Source organism: Zootoca vivipara, chromosome 8 (assembly GCF_965207765.1).
Source record: "Zootoca vivipara chromosome 8, rZooViv2.hap1.1, whole genome shotgun sequence".
Classification (NCBI taxonomy): domain Eukaryota; kingdom Metazoa; phylum Chordata; class Lepidosauria; order Squamata; family Lacertidae; genus Zootoca; species Zootoca vivipara.
The window spans coordinates 22,369,076-22,387,182 of NC_142591.1; the positions used below are offsets into that span (position 1 = coordinate 22,369,076).

At 44.5% G+C, this 18,107-nt stretch overlaps 2 protein-coding genes across 3 annotated transcripts in view; one reads left to right on the plus strand and one right to left on the minus strand.

Moving 5' to 3' along the window:
• Positions 1 to 18,107, minus strand: part of WRNIP1 (WRN helicase interacting protein 1) — a 35,291-nt gene that overhangs the window by 9,885 nt on the left and 7,299 nt on the right. Inside the window, exons 2-4 of the mRNA XM_035125399.3 lie at positions 11,754 to 11,945; positions 10,007 to 10,251; positions 688 to 911 (exon numbers count right to left, since the gene is read on the minus strand). Coding sequence (XP_034981290.3) covers positions 688 to 911; positions 10,007 to 10,251; positions 11,754 to 11,945 — 661 coding nt within the window. The remainder of the gene's footprint in view (positions 1 to 687; positions 912 to 10,006; positions 10,252 to 11,753; positions 11,946 to 18,107) is intronic.
• Positions 10,179 to 18,107, plus strand: part of MYLK4 (myosin light chain kinase family member 4) — an 84,313-nt gene continuing 76,384 nt past the window's right edge. For both annotated transcript variants that reach the window (XM_060278024.2, XM_088675123.1), the window contains exon 1: positions 10,179 to 10,313. In XM_060278024.2, the coding sequence (XP_060134007.2) occupies positions 10,258 to 10,313 (56 nt within the window). In that variant the 5' untranslated portion in view covers positions 10,179 to 10,257. The remainder of the gene's footprint in view (positions 10,314 to 18,107) is intronic.

Sequence of the window (18,107 nt, forward strand, 5' to 3'; positions counted from 1 at the left end):
TGCTCAAAGCCACCATAGTGATTAGAATTACGGCATACATAGGCCCAGTTCTGACATAATGGTAAGTGATAGTTTAGTATTATATGAACATGTGTGACTTATGTGCTCTTCCCTCACCTCTGTGAGATTTGTTTTACTTGAAAAAAATCGGTGTTTAGCATTGTCTGGGAAAGGACAAACTGTGCTTCATTTAAGCTATGGTATAAACCAAGACCGAGCCTTATGATCTTTACTTGCTTTAACAAACCATCGTTTAAATGAAACAAGGATCGCTTTTCAGCCACAATAAGTTCCAATTTGGGTAAACTGTGAACAAGACACTCCATATGCCATTCTTCTGACTGTGGGGACTGCATGTCCCTTCTTCATGTGACATTAAAATACAGTTTAGCATCATTTATATTTTACTTATCAAGTTTAGATCCCACCCTTACTCCTCCAAAGGAGCCCAGGCCCACAGGCATTTCACCCCTTCAGTTGCTGAAAGCAACCTAGTTTAAAACAAAGCCTTGTTGGCATGTTGGGCAACACTTTGTATGACTGAGTTGCGCCTCATCTCTGCCAAGGGAACCTTAACATTACAGAAGGGGAGCTGTTTCAGCTGCAAGCAAAGTTCATTGCTGAGATGGGTACCAACCTTCATTCCTAGCACTGCATCACATGGGGCGTTCTTTATTAGCTACTCACCGGCTCGATCATACAGAATGTGGGATCGCTGAAGTCCCTCCTTAACATGATCTTCTGTGATGACCATTTCGTTAACAGAACAGCCATGTGTGCTACTCTGCTGCTGGAGCTTAGTTAACCTGGCCTGAACAGCCATCTGGAGTCCATTCAACCCAGTTCTTGCATCGCCATCACAAAGGGAGGCAAGAGTGTTTACAGCTTTTCTCTCGATGCACACGCAGCATCTGAAATGAAAGACATGACACCTGAGTGCATTTCCTATTGTCCACAAGGCCACATTTCTTTGCCCTGACCACTGAGAGCCAAATGGATATGAGCTTTATCCCCAACTAAATGCCACAGTAGGTAAACATTAAGGTAAAAGGTAAAGGACCCCTGGATGGTTAAGTCCAGTCAAAGGCAACCATGGGGTGCGGCACTCATCTCACTTTTAGGCCGAGGGAGCCGGCATTTGTCCACAGACAGGTTTCCGGGTCATGTGGCCAGCAGGACTAACAAGCTACTGGGCACGGAGAACTGTGATGAATGCCAGAGCAGATAGAAACACCATTTACCTTCACTGCTGCAGTGGTACCTATTTATCTACTTGCACTGGTATGCTTTCAAACTGCTAGGTTGGCAGGAGCTGGGACAAAGCAACCGGAGCTCACCCCGTCGCAGGGATTTGAACCGCCGACCTTACATCGGCAAGCCTAAAGAGGCTCAGTGGTTTAGACCACAGCACCACCCGTGTCCTTTAAATACTGTTTTCCCCCAAAATAAGACACCGTCTTATATTTATTTTTCCTCAAAAAACACTATGGCTTATTTTCAGGGGGTGTCTTATTTTTTTCCTCCTCCTGCCGCGGCCGGCATTGCTGCTGCGCCTATCACTATGTCTTAATTTCGGGGTATGGATTATATTCCTTGAATGCTTAAAAATCCTGCTATGGCTTATTTTATGGGTATGTCTTAAAATATGAGAAACAGGATATTACAAGGGCTTTAAGGAGAGTATGCAATCCACAAACTATGCCTTAAGCATTACAGCATGTTAGAATCACCATGGACGTTTTAACCATCGTACGAAACCTGTCTGTACTTGCAGCCAGACAATGGGCAAGAGAGACAAACTTTGTAAAGCCTTATCTACATAATATTAAATTTAGATTTGATCAGGGAGTCATACCGAATGGGAACTAAGAAAGCAACTTCCTGCTTTCTTTTTCTTTTTCTTGAATTGAAATAGAACCTAACCCATTTTTTTGCATTGCTCATGTTGAACTGGAACTAAAAAAAATCTTAAGGCTTGCATCCAATAAGTGTCCTGTCAATGCGAAGATTCCCGCTTGCCCAATGCGACTTCCCCATGCATGCACCCTGTGCCCTCCTCAAATCTGCTCTGGAGGGTTGAGGGAAATCACAAAACAGATTTTAGGGGTTTGTGGTGAAAGAAGGTTTCCATTGTGCAAGCATGAATCCTTGGTGCTGCACTGGATGCAAGCCAAAGCAAGACTACAATGGGTTTAAAATCAGGGTTTGGCCACCCACCCACCCCGGCCCTGTGTGGAACTCAGTAGCACAAACATGAGCAACTATGTGAATGCTTTTTTTAAAAAAGGGAGAAAAAAGCTCAATACCAGGAAGCATCAGGCAGGTTAAAGGACAAAATTTACTTTAACCAAACAGTAGAAAATTGTTGAACTACTTGCAACATGATGATGTCATGTCCTGCTTTCCTCAAGGGGAGAGAGAGGACTGCTGCCTTCGACAGCTGCCTTGAGTTCTCCATAACATCTTACCCTACTTAAATAACAAAATAACCCAAAGATCAGTGTTAAAAGATGCCTGCAGGACCCACAAGCATTTGCCTCAAGCTGACCATAAAGATAGCAGAATTTACAGATTTTGAAAAGAGATGTCAGCATTGCTGTGAAAAGTCAGATTAAAAGGAGGGAGGAGAGAATAGGCCTTCAATTTACAGAATCTATCAGCACTGGAGATACTGCTCGCCAGTGATTTAGAAATGCCCCCAGGGGGAAAAAACCACACACTTCAATTTCTTTTGTAGACGATGCCATTTGCAATTATCACATTTGTTTCTTTCACTCATCCATTTTACCACCCCTTCTTCCAAGTTGCTCCAGTTGGGCTACATGATTAGCTCCATTTTAGCACCACAGCAGTCATGTAAGGTAATAATAATACAGTGGTACCTCGGTTTAAGAACAGTGGTGTATCTGAAGAAGTCTGCATGCACACGAAAGCTCATACCAAAATATAAACTTAGTTGGTCTTTAAGGTGCTACTGAAGGAATTTTTTTATTTTGCTTCGACTCAGACCAACACGGCTACCTACCTGTAACTAGTCCTGTTTAAGAATGATTCAGTTTACAAACCCTGCAAAACCGGAAATAGTGTCCTGGTTTGCGAACTTTACCTCGGTCTAAGAATGGAATCCGAACGGTGGAAGGGCACCGACGGTGGGAGGCCTCATTAGGGAAAGCGTGCCTCGGTTTAAGAACAGTTTCGGTTTAAGAACGGACTTCTGGAACGGATAAAGTTTGTAAACCGAGTTACCACTGTAATAATTTATTATTTATATGCCGCAAATCTGACTGGATTGCCCCAGCCACTCTGGGCAGCTCCCAACAAAAATAGTAAAAACACAATACAACATGAAAAATTAAAAACTTCCCTAGGTGGGCTGAAGATTACCCATTGAGTTTCATGGGTAAATGAAGATTTAAATCAACACTCTAACCCAGGGGTCAGCAACCTAAGGCCCATGGGGCAGAAGCGGCCCATGGAGGTCGTTTGACCGGCCCACGAGCCGCCCCCGAACCAAGTTTCTCACGCGTGCGCTGCACTAAACTGGCGCAGTATGGTGTGGGGACTCGCTTCCACGGCGCTGAAAATCGCGTCTGCCCAGATGCAAACGCCGAAAATCACAGACTCACGTACTCACACGCATGTGCAATCTGGCCCACGGAGGGAACTCCATGGGACCGATCCGGCCCAGGCAAGATAAACCTTGCTGAGCCCTGCTCTAACCACTACACCATCTCCTTAACATTTTTGCAAATACAGAAACACAGCCAACCTATTTTTCAAGGGCAGGAGTTGCCACGCTTCAGAATCCGGCACGTACAGCACTTCAACTTGTGCTGTTTCCAGCTCATTGACTCATTGCCCTTTTTATCCAACGGGGATTAGTGTGGGGAGACTGGAACAGGCAGCAATTCCTTATGGAGTATGTTGGCACTGCACATAAACCCAGGATTGCCAGAGGTTCTGCACTTCATTCACTGAAGGATTTACGGTCGTTTTCTTTAAATGGTTATCAAGCAGCTAGAGAAGTCAAGGGATTCGTTTTGAATTGATCTAATTATACCTTTCAATAACCAAACCAGTCATTTAGAGAAGTGCGCTTATCCACAAAATATCAACATGGGTGCTTGGGAATGTGAAATGTGATGGATTTTACAGCAGGAGTGTGGAACAACAGGCCCAGGAGCCAAATCTGCCCTTCCAGGGGCCTTGGGACTCACCCTAGGCCACACCCCTTACCCCAGCCACTTTGAGTGGTTTTTTCCCCAGTTGGAATGTGTTCTTGAACACTGATAAAGTTTCTTGCTTGCCTGGGTGGAGGATAAAGAGGGATGTGTGAGTGTGGTTAGAAAGTAGGCTATTGTGCAAAGCTAAAATTTACATTTGTTACTTTGGCCACCTCGGCCCCCAGGTGGTTTTCCCAGAAGAGAATGTGGCCTTCGGGGCTGAAGAAGGTTCCCTAAAGCTAGTAGCCATCGTCAGAAGAAAGGATGTGTGTGAACGTCAACCTGCTTCTAGCAGTTAATCAACAGCCATTATTATTATTATTATTATTATTATTATTATTATTATTATTATTATTATTCCAGGAGTGGATAATATACACACCTCTCACAGGCTGGGTGACTGGGTCTGAAAAACCACAAGATTTCACCACCTCAGATACAGACACATGTGCAAATGTCCTCTGTGCCCACCTTTCTCTGCATTCTCCTAGCTAAACACACCATATGTAATGCATCTATAGGTGGTGTTCGAAATTAGCCAGGCGCCAGGTGCGTTTTGTAACTGGCACAGGTTCCACTTGTAACCACATGGATATCTCTGGATGCCAGATTTGCAAATGACATCTCCATCTTGCTGGCCCCTCCAGCATTCTTAAGCAGAAGGGTTTATTAATTGCATTTATATTCCACATTTTTCTCCAAGGATCACATGGTTCACCCCATCCATAATAATAATAATAAATCTCATCACAAAAATGGTTCCTAGACATTCCGTTGTCGCGACAATAACCTAGGCTTATTGGCAATTAGCCAATACAGTGGTACCTCAGGTTACAGACGCTTCAGGTTAAAGACGCTTCAGGTTACAGACTCCGCTAACGCAGAAACAGTACCTCAGGTTAAGAACTTTGCTTCAGGATGAGAACAGAAATTGTGCTCCGGCGGCACGGCAGCAGCGGGAGGCCCCATTAGCTAAAGTGGTACCTCAGGTTAAGAAGAGTTAAAGGCTAAGAACGGACCTCCAGAACGAATTAAGTTCTTAACCCGAGGTACCACTGTATATCTGAGTTTCTAACACTGTCTATAGCTCATCTTCCTGTAAAATGTACTTAAAGAAATGTGCTGGGGAGATTTTCTTGTGAGAGACCATTTAAACAATCTCTCTTTATATGATCTGATCCCGCACAGAACTGTTCAGCACATCTTGCACATTGTTCAGAACTCTCTGACATTGTTTTATACGTACGTTTCATGCCTACAAATGTTCTTGGACCAAGGGCTACTATCTTTACATGTAATTGGATATAGACGCGCATTGTGAAGAACGATCGCTATCATGATATATAAGAATACAGTCATAATAGGATTACCTGGCACAGGCCAACAGAATTCCTCCTGGGATTCCTACCAGGGTGTCTCCCAGAGGAAGCTGCCAAGCTGCAAATAACTTAAGACGGGACTACACACCCTTTTCTCACTGCTGCCAACAGCGTGCTGCAAGCAGAATAGCTTTAGGTGACTCAAGCAAGCTACAGCACAAAGGGAGAGGGGACTTCAATTTACTTGTATCCTTTATACCTGGCCCACTAACCCAAGTTCTCAAGGTGGATTCCAATGCATTAAAACTATAAAATATGTTTTCCAACATACAATAAAACAGACAAGAGTAAATCCATGCAAAATTGCATGAATAGGAATATATTAAGTCATCCCCAGGAGAGAAATGGCTGCCAAAGCAGCCAGATGTTTTTGTGTTTTTTTTAAAAAGCGTCAGTATCCGGAACACACTACAGTATTTGCAAGTGGATTTGAAAACCAGCAGCAAGCATGTTCTTTGAAGCAGGGACCAGCAATTTTGCCTTTGGTATAATGTCTAAACGGGACACATACACAGGGAGACAAAGAAAGAATGCTCATTGCTACCTGCTCTGACCTTATATAAACCAGATGCTCAACCACGGAGCAATAGTCTTTTTAAAATGCTGATTAATTGCTTTAGCACAATACTATTTTATAGAGCTCAGTGCTTTAAGCTATACATTCCTCCATCCCCTGATAACCTGTGTTGAAAGGGATCCTAGAATCCTCATATTTCTGGGAGAATGCCTATTAATCATTTGCATATGGTAATTTTAAAAAATGTGTGCCTTTGAAAACTGCCCGTTCCCCAGCATAGAATCCAAGTTAAAAACAATTGTTAATAACAACTTTGTGGTGGGCAGAAGCATCAAAATCTAAAAACAAACTATTCTTTCTTTACTGGTTTGAGGAATTTCTTAGTAATTATGAAGTATCTGATTACTTCAGCCTTATATTAAAACATACCTAAGTTTCCTCTTCTACTTCCGTATTCTACGTCTGCCCATTCATCCTACATGAGGTAACAATTGCAAGTCAGGAAACTAACCTACTTTCCAACCTCTGAATATACTCCCCCATACTCTCATCTTACACTTGCACTATTTTGTATTTTTGCCAGTCTCCCAAATTAACACGGGACATAATTGGACACCAAGCCTTGATGTTTGTACCTTGTAACCGGTGATACCTAGAGACAAAAATATAAACAGGCAGGCAGGAAAAACAGCCTAGGACCTCGCACCAGCTGACCTCAGGGTGCCATGTTACCTAAAAGGTAAAGGAAAACTGCAACTAAAGTGCACAAGAGAAAAAGCTCCACTGGGATATTGCTAGTCTCCTTCACGCAATGCAGAGTTAAACTATGGAATCAACTCCCGCAAGACGTAGAAATGGCCGCCAAGAGGATTTAACAAATTCATGGAGAACGTTCTCAAGCTATAACGGCTATGCTCTATCTCCGAATGCCTCTGGGAACCAGAAGTGGGAGCAGGGCTGTTGTGGGAGAAGGTTGGTCACTGTGAGAACAGGCGGCTGGACTAGATGGAGCAGAGCTTTTTTTATGTTCTTATGGAGAGTGCAAAGGCATGCCATTAGCACACCATGCAGGCAATTCCCCCCCCTCTACTCCTGCGTTCTTATACGAATCCACACGAAGGTCCCACCAAGGAGGCACCAGGCTTTTAAATTCTTAAACAACTCAGGACCATAATACCTCAAAGACCGCCTCTCCCCATACAAACCCTGCATTCATCATCAGAGGCCTTTCATTGTGTGGCTCCTCCATGTGAGGTTCAGAGGGTGGCAACACGAGAACGGGCCTTCTCTGTAGTAGCTCCTCGTTTGTAGAACGCTCTCCCCAGGGAGGTCCACCTGGGACCTTCAATATATATTTCAAGGCAGAAAACATTCCTCTTCAACCAGGCCTTTGGCTGATTAGTATCCTGCAGCCTTTGAAATGTTTCTGTGGGAAGGGTGTGTGTGTGTGTGTGTGTGTGTGATTGGATTGGTGTTTTGTTTTAATTATTTCCTTGTTTTTTATCCTGTATTTTATTCTGTGAAGTGCCCCGAGATATTATGATTAAGGGCAGTATATAAATCTAATAAATTAATAAAACAAAAATAAAAATTTCTACAGCAGAATTGTGGGATGAAGCCGCGTCATCATTTGCTGGGGGAAACCAGAGAACAAGGCGCTATGAGAACAGGATGCTGGACTAGATAGGCTTTTGGTCGGATCCACCAGAGCTTTTCTCACATTCATTGATTCTAACATATAAAGGGCACCTAAGAAGTCTTGCCATTTCTTGGCTCTGGCTTTTGCTTATTATGTGACCTTGACCAACCCTGCTAACCTTTCGGTGCTTCTGTTTATATACATGTTTACCCAACCGGCAGAACCTACGAGGATAACATATAAATATATTTTCACTTCCTCCGGCTAGCAGTATTATGCAAGCGCCAACACATCAACTTAAACTCACTCCTTACGGGGAGTGAGTTTTTTGTTTTTTTAAAGTATTTTGCACCTGGCTCCAGTTGGTGGGCCAACGGGTTCTAATAAATAAATAAGAAACAGCACCAAGTTGATCCCTAAAGTCTGGTCTCCATTGAGAGAACAAATATTTACTCAATGCAGGCCTAGGGTCTAGTGAAATATATTGCCTTGGAAGGAGGAGGCAGAATTGTTCCTTCTACCTACAGGTGGTGCTGTGGGTTAAACCACAGAGTCTAGTGCTTGCTGATCAGAAGGTCGGTGGTTCGAATCCCTGCAACGGGGTGAGCTCCCGTTGCCCGGTCCCAGCTCCTGCCCACCTAGCAGATCGAAAGCACATCAAAGTACAAGTAGATAAATAGGGACCGCTCCAGCGGGAAGGTAAACGGTGTTTCCGTGCGCTGCTCTGGTTCACCAGAAGCAGCTTTGTCATGCTGGCCACATGACCCGGAAGCTGTCTGCGGACAAACGCCGGCTCCCTCGGCCTATAGAGCGAGATGAGCGCCGCAACCCCAGAGTCGGACACGACTGGACCTGATGGTCAGGGGCCCCTTTACCTTTACCTACATCCCACCCAGAAATGAAAGCCTCCCAAACCCATCCAATGAGTCACCGTAAGCACAGCTGTGACATCATATGAAGCCTGAGAAGCAGTGTTGCTCTGACCCACACTTCGCACTCACAGCTCATGCCCTGTTGCAACAAAGAGAATAAACAGTCGTACAAACCCAGCATCCTAAAGAAGGAAACAGAATTCCTTCATTTCCCTAACTTATGCAATCTAGTTAGGAACTTGCATGTACTGGAGCAAAAAAAAAGTCACATTAAAACTGAAGAAAAGAGAGGTCTTTATGCCCCCCCCCCAAGCTTTTCTTCTTATAAGTAAACCACAAGTGTTTTCTTCCAAGAGAAAGTTAGTTACACTTAAGTTCTACTGAAATCCACGGTACAGGTCACTTAGTCTTACAAATCACTTAAGTCCTATTGATTTGATTCGTGGGACTTAAGCATCCATTTTTTTAATGGATTGGAGGCAATACTAAATCTGTCAAGAGAGATTTGCCAGCGTGTGGGTTCTTCCTCCCCCCTTTTTGCCATGCAAGGCAGACACATAATACTGAATTCTGTCTGGCGTGCGAGGAGGAACATGACTAACGATCCCTTAGATTATGGCCATATGCTTCAAAGACCGTTTGCTCAACCCGAAGTAGCCTTTCCCTCTTACATGTAGACTTCAGAACTTTTAGACTGAGTTTAGAGACAGAGAAGAAAGCATAACAGAAGGGTTGGAATATTTTTAGCTGAACTTCTCTTATTTCCCCGGAATGTTTGGCATTTTTGAATGGGTAATTTGCGGTTTGTTTGTTTTTTAAAGACATACAGCACTGGCTACGCAGGAACAATTTCTGATGTCCCCGCTTCATTTGCCGTCGAACAAGCACTCAGTTACATTTTGGATCGAGAGATTCAAGATAAGTAGAGAAGGGATATTTCGGCTAACACTTGGCTGTTACATGAGGCATTTGTAGCCAGCAACAAGAACGATGGCATACAAATGAGACAGGAACCCAAACCAAATCCCCAGCTGTAGTGCACTTTAATATATCCTGCAGGCAAATCAGAAATTGCAACAGCTAGCATAAGGTTCTCTGTTGTAATCCGGAAAGCAGGGTTTTTTTAAAAAGAAAGAAAGAAAGAAAGAAAGAAAGAAAGAAAGAAAGAAAGAAAGACAACAGCTTGTATTGTTTGTTTTATACCATTTACAGTGAGCATACATGCATCATTTTCCCCTATGAAAAGGAGTTTTAAAAGTATTCCCACCCCCTCCTAACCACTCCATAACCTCTTTCTCACTCCTGCTCTGGCAGGCTGTCAATGGATTCCTTGGGTGGTGTGGGTTAACACGCTGCGCTCCGCAAAGCATACTTACTCGGAGTCCTTGCTGTCGCTGCCATTCACAGAGCCAGCGGCTTGCTCGCCTTGGCTTAGAATCTGGATCCCTAAGGACTTGAGAGCTCGCATCAGAATAGCTTCCATCGCCTCGACCGAGAGCTTCTCGAGGACAATAACGCGGCAGCGACTCAGAAGAGCCGAATTGACCTGGAAAGAAGGGTTTTCGGTGGTTGCCCCGATCAGCGTCACGGTCCCACACTCAACGTGAGGAAGGAACGTATCCTGGACATGGGAGGGAAGCAGAAGAAGCTGGTCCCCATCAATGACAACATGAGGCATCCCCCGTGAGTACAATTATTTCACAAACGCAATTGCGATTTTCCATTCGCTCAGAGATTGAAGCAGTTCCGTTTTGGACGTTTTGCTGGCAACTCGTCCAAAGACCAAACTAGATCATCTTGTTTTCCCCCATTAAGGTGTGTGTGGTTTTTGCTGAGAAGGCAGTGCACCTCTCCTTTCCTCTACCTTGAAGAGAACCAGGATGTCTCTTCCCCAGGGGTGACCAGGACCCTCAAAGAAAATTCCTAGCTATATGGTGGCGGCGAGGGGGGGGGGCAACATCTGTTCCACTTCTGGTGGGGAGTAAAGAGACAAGTCTCTCCGTAGGCAACACATTCCCAATACCAATCACACAGACACCTTTCAAGGAAAAACAAAGTGCATAGCTGCATGCCATATATTAAGCAAATTCTTAATTTGGTCTGTAATAGCACCTTTATTCATTTCATTTACAATGTATGTTGAGGGGCTGTGTTGTGGGGGGGGGAGTTTCTGCAATTTTTGTTTTACTGTTCGAGATACAGAGGCCAAGTGTTCACATACTCATCATTACTGCAATGCTAAACTGACAAAAGTAAGCCTGTGGCGGCTCTCCCCCCCCCAAAAGGATTATTCATGTGATTCTGATATTTTGATGGAAAACAATTCGAATGCGACTTTAGGAATTCATGGAACATTGTACGCAGATCTCCCCATTGCAGCAATCCATCATTCAAAACATCTTTTTAGAACTTTCAACACCTCTTTGTGCCCAGAGTTCTCATATTCCATTTCAACCGCAGAACTGAAAACTCTTAAGGTGCAAGTGTAAGAAATTAGGCAAAAATCCAGTCAGTATTGCCTTTGCTGTCCTTCCTCTCCCCACCCCTCCACCCCCAGACTTAGGGATGGTGCATTTGCATGTTTGTTCGCAGGGTGGGAGTGTATTTTGAAATGCTGGACTGCCTGCCAGCTTCCTAATCCCAAAGCTTGTGGTTTAAACTAGACTGTGGTCTTCCTAATGCTGCAAATGAACTCTCAATTCAGTCAGCAAACAGATGCCAAACGTGTAGTTTCAATATAGCTTAAAAGAAGTTTAGGTTCTAGTTTCGAAAGCCAAATGCACGTCAACAAACTCTGGGACAGATTCCTGCTGGCTGGGTGACCTTAGGGCACTCATTCTCTTTCATTTCTAATCTACCTTGCAAAGGCAGAGATAATAAAAAATGGGATAATCCTACCATGTGGGTTAGGCTAACAGATAGGACACCTAGCCAAGAAGGGATTTGAACCCTGGTCTCCCAGAGTTCTAGTCTGACACTTTAACCACTATGCCACACAGAATCTCAGCCGAGATGCTAGAAATCTATCAATTTAAGTACTGCCCAACTGCACCGTGTAGAAGCCATTTGTTTCCAAAGGAAGGCCTTCCGACTACTTCCTACTAAGACGGGAGCAATCAATACCTGCTGAGACTTATTGAAACGGTGTATCTCGTCGATAAAGAGGATCGTTTTCCTCTTGCAGAGCCTCTTTTCATTTTGTGCTTGAGCAATGACCTCTCGGACATCGTTGGTTTTGGCACTCGTGGCCGACAGGGTCACGAACCGTGTGCCGTTCTTCTTGCTGCCGTTCGCGATGATGTGAGCCAAGGTGGTCTGAAAGGAAGAAAAGCGCAAGGGTGTTGATTTTCCTCTGAGAACACAAAAGACATGGCTAAAAGGCATTGTGAAGAGGGGGAGGGGGAAACAGTGTTGGGATGTGAAGAAACGAAGGAGTGTCTTGGGATAGAAAACGTCTCATTTTCTTTATTTGACTGGAAAATCTATTGGGCATTATTCTGACAGGAAGAGAGTGCGACTATTACCCTCCCCTGAAGGGGAATCGAAAGAGCTATTTTAGCCAGTGGGAGAGAGAAGTTTTCTTTTTGGACAGCAGACTCTCATGCCATTTATCACCAGCTGGCTTTTGAAAGCCTCTCCATTTTCAAAAAACAGTTTGCCATGCGGCTTGAGAAGGTGCCGTTTCCAAAACATGTGCCCAAATCCTCATTGGCTTGCAGTTTCCCAGGCTTCCATGGTACAAGAATCAGCTTGATACAGCAAGCTTGGGAGTGCTGCCATTTGTTACTTCCATTATTATAATGACTACCGGCAAGCAGAAAGTTGTGCGAGCAGAAAGTTGCATGCCATTCACACAAGGCAGCCATCTTGGATTTCTGCAGATTTCTTGCCTCTTGCTCTACATGGCATTAAATGCAGTATTGAAGGATCCCAGACTTTCAGGAACAGCTTTTTTAGGGAGTACTGCAGCAGGAAGGAGGTGGGAAACCCAAATTCCACATGTGGAGGCTTGAGAGAGATCACAATGCACATGTGGAGGCTGAGAGAGATCGCAATGCAACACTATTCAGTGGCTGATGTCTGGCAGGAGTCATCTGTCTCTGCCTGGCAGCCAACTGCAAGTGATTCCGGGGGAAGAAAGACAGGTGGCGCTGAACACTTTTGTCTCTGGCCCCCTGTTGGCATGTAACCCCTCCCAACAGATCACTACCCTAGTAACTGCCTTTGATAGGACAAAGGTCCTCCTGCCCATGAATTACAAAACCAACAATAATAGCCATAAGACACTGGGGAAAATAGATTGTATTTAATTTGGTCAACAACATATCGACGTCTTTTCACCAAAGCCAGATTAAATGTATTCCTATCAGAAGAGTTAAATGGCAGACTGAGAGGTATTTCTTATCAAAATAGGATCTGTGTATGCTCTCAGGACGTCGACTGCATGAGGCATATTTTATTGCATTGCAGACAATATGATCAAGCTAGGGAACTTTTGATTAAACCACTATTGGCAAATCAGCCGGGTCAATCTGAAGCCTACTACAGGTATATCAAATATCTTCTGGATGACAAGTCCAATGATATCACAGTGGCTGTGGCAAAGTTTCTTTCAGTAGTCATACGAATCATATCACATACCCATGACTAAACAAATAACGCTTCGGTCTCCCTTCCCTGAGGGGTTGTCTGTATGAATCTGCATTTTATTCTGAATCCATGTTATGGGCTGTTGGACCGCAATAAAGATTATTATTATTATTAATTTGGCCAAGAAAGCCCAAATTTACCACTCTGTTCTAAAGACCGTTGAAATAACATGTGCAAAGTCATTTGAACACCAGATGCATCATATGCCTACTAAAAGCATTAATGTTATATACTTAGTTCAGGTTATTTCAATAACCAAGTTAATCCAAAGGTTTTGTGTGTTGCATCAGACTATTTCGTTGCTGACTAAAGCTTTGGCCCACACAAATGAGCATCCTTTTTGATCGTCAGATTGATTTATGTTGTTGTTGTTGTTTAGTCGTTTAGTCATGTCCGACTCTTCGTGACCCCATGGACCATAGCACGCCAGGCACTCCTGTCTTCCACTGCCTCCCGCAGTTTGGTCAAACTCATGTTCGTAGCTTCGAGAACACTGTCCAACCATCTCGTCCTCTGTCGTCCCCTTCTCCTAGTGCCCTCCATCTTTCCCAACATCAGGGTCTTTTCCAAGGATTCTTCTCTTCTCATGAGGTGGCCAAAGTATTGGAGCCTCAGCTTCACGATCTGTCCTTCCAGTGAGCACTCAGGGCTGATTTCCTTAAGAATGGATAGGTTTGATCTTCTTGCAGTCCATGGGACTCTCAAGAGTCTCCTCCAGCACCATAATTCAAAAGCATCAATTCTTCGGCGATCAGCCTTCTTTATGGTCCAGCTCTCACTTCCATACATCACTACTGGGAAAACCATAGCTTTAACTATACGGATTTATGTTAAAAGGTGGCGATTTCACCTTTCTCTCTTTGCCCTCCTGGCAGGACTTGGCAATTATTTATGGACACTCTTTGGTGCTCCTTACAACAGGCCTTCTCAATTTGCGACCTGCCAAAGCAAACACAGCTGCCAGCGTGGTTTTGTGACCTGCCTTGACAATTGCCACCATTTCTGTGGTCTAAGGCAAGACACACACATGGCGGGGACAGCTTTAGTGACCCCGGGTGGGACAGCATACATGGAGTTTGATGTGTATGTGGGGGGGGGTCACAGTCAGGCATGCCTTCGGCACCGCGTTTCAATGAAAATACTTTTAGGTACAAATTTGGATGTTTTGGTACAATTGTCGCAAAATTCACCTTGGAAAACCCCAGCAGAGCAGAAATAGCTCAGTTTACCTAAGCTATCTTTTATAAACACCCCAAGAGAAGAAAAGGGGATATAAAGAATGAGGGAAACCCAATAAGAGAAGGAATAATACGCGACTGGAATAGAGGAAAATGCCCTACACTGAGGAAGGCTGTATATACTCTATACCTTTAAGGAGCATTAAATGCACGTTTTCCCCTGCCCCCTCTAGGAATTTTGGGCACTATGGTTTGTTAAGAGCTGCTAGGAACTGTAATGTGTGGGTGCCCAGAATCTTTGATGGGGGGAAATATGCTTTAAAGGTATCATGTGTACCTGACCTTAGGTTCACATAATATAAGATAGGCATCCCCAACCTGCGGCCCTCCAGATGTTTCAGCCTACAACTCCCATGATCCCTAGCTAACAGGACCAATAGTCGGAGAAGATGGGAATTGTAGTCCAAAACATCAGGAGGGCTGAAGGTTGGGGATGCCTGATATAAAATGATCTCAGTAAACCAACCCAGGATGGGAAATGAGAAAACAAACTGGGGGAAACTAGGGATGCAACTATTCAGGACAAATATTATCTGGATATCCTGGAAGTGAGAAAAAGATGGCCACCGTGGAGAAAGTGGAAGCACCCGCAAACTCACGTTCTCTGTCCATCGGCCAACCATTTCCTCGTCTATTCAAGGAACCACAGCAAGATAAGCCCGAGTAAGACTATGAGGGGACATTCCTGAACAGAGCAGGAAGGATTTGCAGAGGGACAGGTGTGGCGAACCAACCGTCTGGATAGCAAACGCTTTAGATGTTTTCAGGGAAGCAGCAAGAGAGTCTTTAGGAATGCGAGTAGGAGGCAGCAGGCTTTCTCGATTTCAGAGTTTCAGCTCAGCTTAGTTCCTCCTCCCCATCCTGCCGCAATCAGATACCGCTGTCAGGATTCAGTATCCATAGAAAGTCAAAAGATAGACTATACAACCTGACCTGATCAATACCGGCTCGTCTGGTTAATATAAACTCATATCCCAGTTGAGTCATGGACGAACAGAGTAGCTCTAGCTGTGAAGTTATCCTCTCTTAGACTGAGGGTTGTAGCAACCAAGCTCAGAGTAGACCTACTGAACTTAATGGCCTGAGTTAGTCACGTTCATTAATTTCAGTGGGTCTGCTCTGGAGTAGGACCAGAACTGGATTCCACCCTTAGCACCCAATATGTTAAAGTGTTCCTCTTCAACCAGGACCATGGGGGGGAGGGTTATTGTTTTGCTGCTTTGTTTTACTTATTTACTCGTTTTTATCCTGTATTTTATTCTGCGAACCGCCCTAAGATCTTATGACGAAAGGTGGTATATAAATCTAATAAATAAATAAAAACAAAGAACAAAAAACGGCTGCAGGCGCCCATCAATTCAATTGGTGCACTAATCAAGAAATAACAGCAATTAATCAGTGCAGCTGAGATGTAAGAGTTCAGCACGATGCAAATCACTCAAAGGCAACAGACAATCAAATGAGTTTTAATTCGTTAAATAAAAGGTTATTATATCTGTGTCCGATTAAACCAATTGTTTTGATAGGGGGGAGCATACTTCCTTCAGAAGTTGCATGTGCATCAGGAATAGCGAACCTGTGGCTCTTTTACCTGTTGCTGAACTATGGCTAAATTCATGCCACCCATTTAAAGAACAATGCTACCACTTCAAACACTCACGGCTCCCAAGAATTATGGGACCTGCTACAATTCCCAGGGCTCCCTGTGAATAGAGACCGGCCGTTAACCACTCTGAGAATAGGTAACTCTGTGAGCGGGCATGAGATTGCTTTGAAGCATGGCATGGATGTGGCCTGCAACTCCTACCATCCCCAAGCATTGGCCATGCTAACTGGGACTCATGGGAACTGGAGTCCCAACAACTTCTGGGGGGGGCTACATTCCCATCCCTGAATTTAGCAGGCGTCATCTTACAAGATCCATTCCCCTTCTGCATAAGAATGAATGAGACTTGCTTCTGAGACAGTGCCTGACAATTCCAAGATACTGACTAGAGCTTCAGCAAAGGTGATGGCCTCGTGGACTTTCAAATCCCACCCTAGGAGGGCTTTCAATGTACCATATTGGCCAGAATATAAGCCACACTCCCCCCCGCCCCAAATTCCACTTGCGGGTCCTCTCTAGGACCCGTAGGATTTTCTTCTACATTTGCCATTTACGGGTGTGAGTGCCTGTGGAATTTTAAGGGAGCAGCTTACGGTATATTCAGGCATTGTCTTTTTTTTCTTTCCTCGCCTTGAATTTTAAAGGCGCAGCTCATATTTGGGCTAATACAGTACATTTGCACGTATGTTACAAATAATCAACTTTTTTCTCAGAGAAACGGATTTCCCGCTTTATCAGGGAAGCCACGTTAGACAATTAAGAAAAAGGTTTTTTTTAATAGACTCAGCAATCAGCTCATTCAAGAGTTCCAAAAGATATGTGGATGGATAAGGCTTTTCAAATCTGAACTTTTCTTGGCGGGATGTTAATTCTATTCAGATTGCCGGGAAGAGCAAAAACGCTGTGTTGTTGTTTAGTCGTTTAGTCGTGTCCGACTCTTCGTGACCCCATGGACCAGAGCACGCCAGGCACTCCTGTCTTGCAGTGCCTCCCGCAGTTTGGTCAAACTCATGTTCGTAGCTTCGAGAACACTGTCCAACCATCTCATCCTCTGTCGTCCCCTTCTCCTTGTGCCCTCCATCTTTCCCAACATCAGGGTCTTTTCCAGGGAGTCTTCTCTTCTCATGAGAAGAGAACGCTGTACATACTTTAAAAAACAGCAACAACTGGGCAGCAGCCCCCTCTGCCCCCACTTTCTTCTCCAATAGCTGCTCTGGGCCAAAAGATCCTTTGCAGCTGGTGAGGGCAGGCGGTGACAAGCCTAAATGCTGCCCGAAAAGATCAGGACTACTTCAGCAGGTGCTCCGAACCTGATCCTCTACTGGAGAGCGCTTCAGAGCCAGAGCTTTATGTCCTGGGGACTAACAGTGATAGCAGGGCACTTCTGTTTGTTCCATCAATGGCAACACATACATCCCCAACCTCTCTCTCACTCTCCTGTTTCTCGGTCTCCTTAACCTTTCAGGCAGCTGAAGGTAGAAAGATTGTCGTTGGATATAAGCCACTACAAGCTCAGTCCAAGTATGTATGGGGAGCCTGTAGTCCTCTGGGTGTTGATAGGTTACACTGGGATGTGGGTGGCGCTGTGGTTTAAACCACTGTGCCTCTTGGGCTTGCCGATCAGAAGGTCGGCGGTTCGAATCACTGTGATGGAGTGAGCTCCCGTTGCTCTGTCCCAGCTCCTGCCAACCTAGCAGTTTGAAAGCACGTCAGTGCAAGTAGATAAATAGGCGGGAAGGTAAATGGTGTTTCCATGTGCTCTGGTATCTGTCACAGTGTTCTGCTGCACCAGAAGTGGTTTAGTCATGCTGGCCACATAACCCAAAAAACTGACTGTGGACAAATGCCGTCTCTCTTGGTCTGAAAGCAAGATGAGCGTTGCAACCCCATAGTCACCTTTGACTGGACTTAACCACCCAGGGGTCCTTTACCTTTTTTTACCTTTAGGTTACACTACAATTCCCATCAAACATTCCTGCTGAA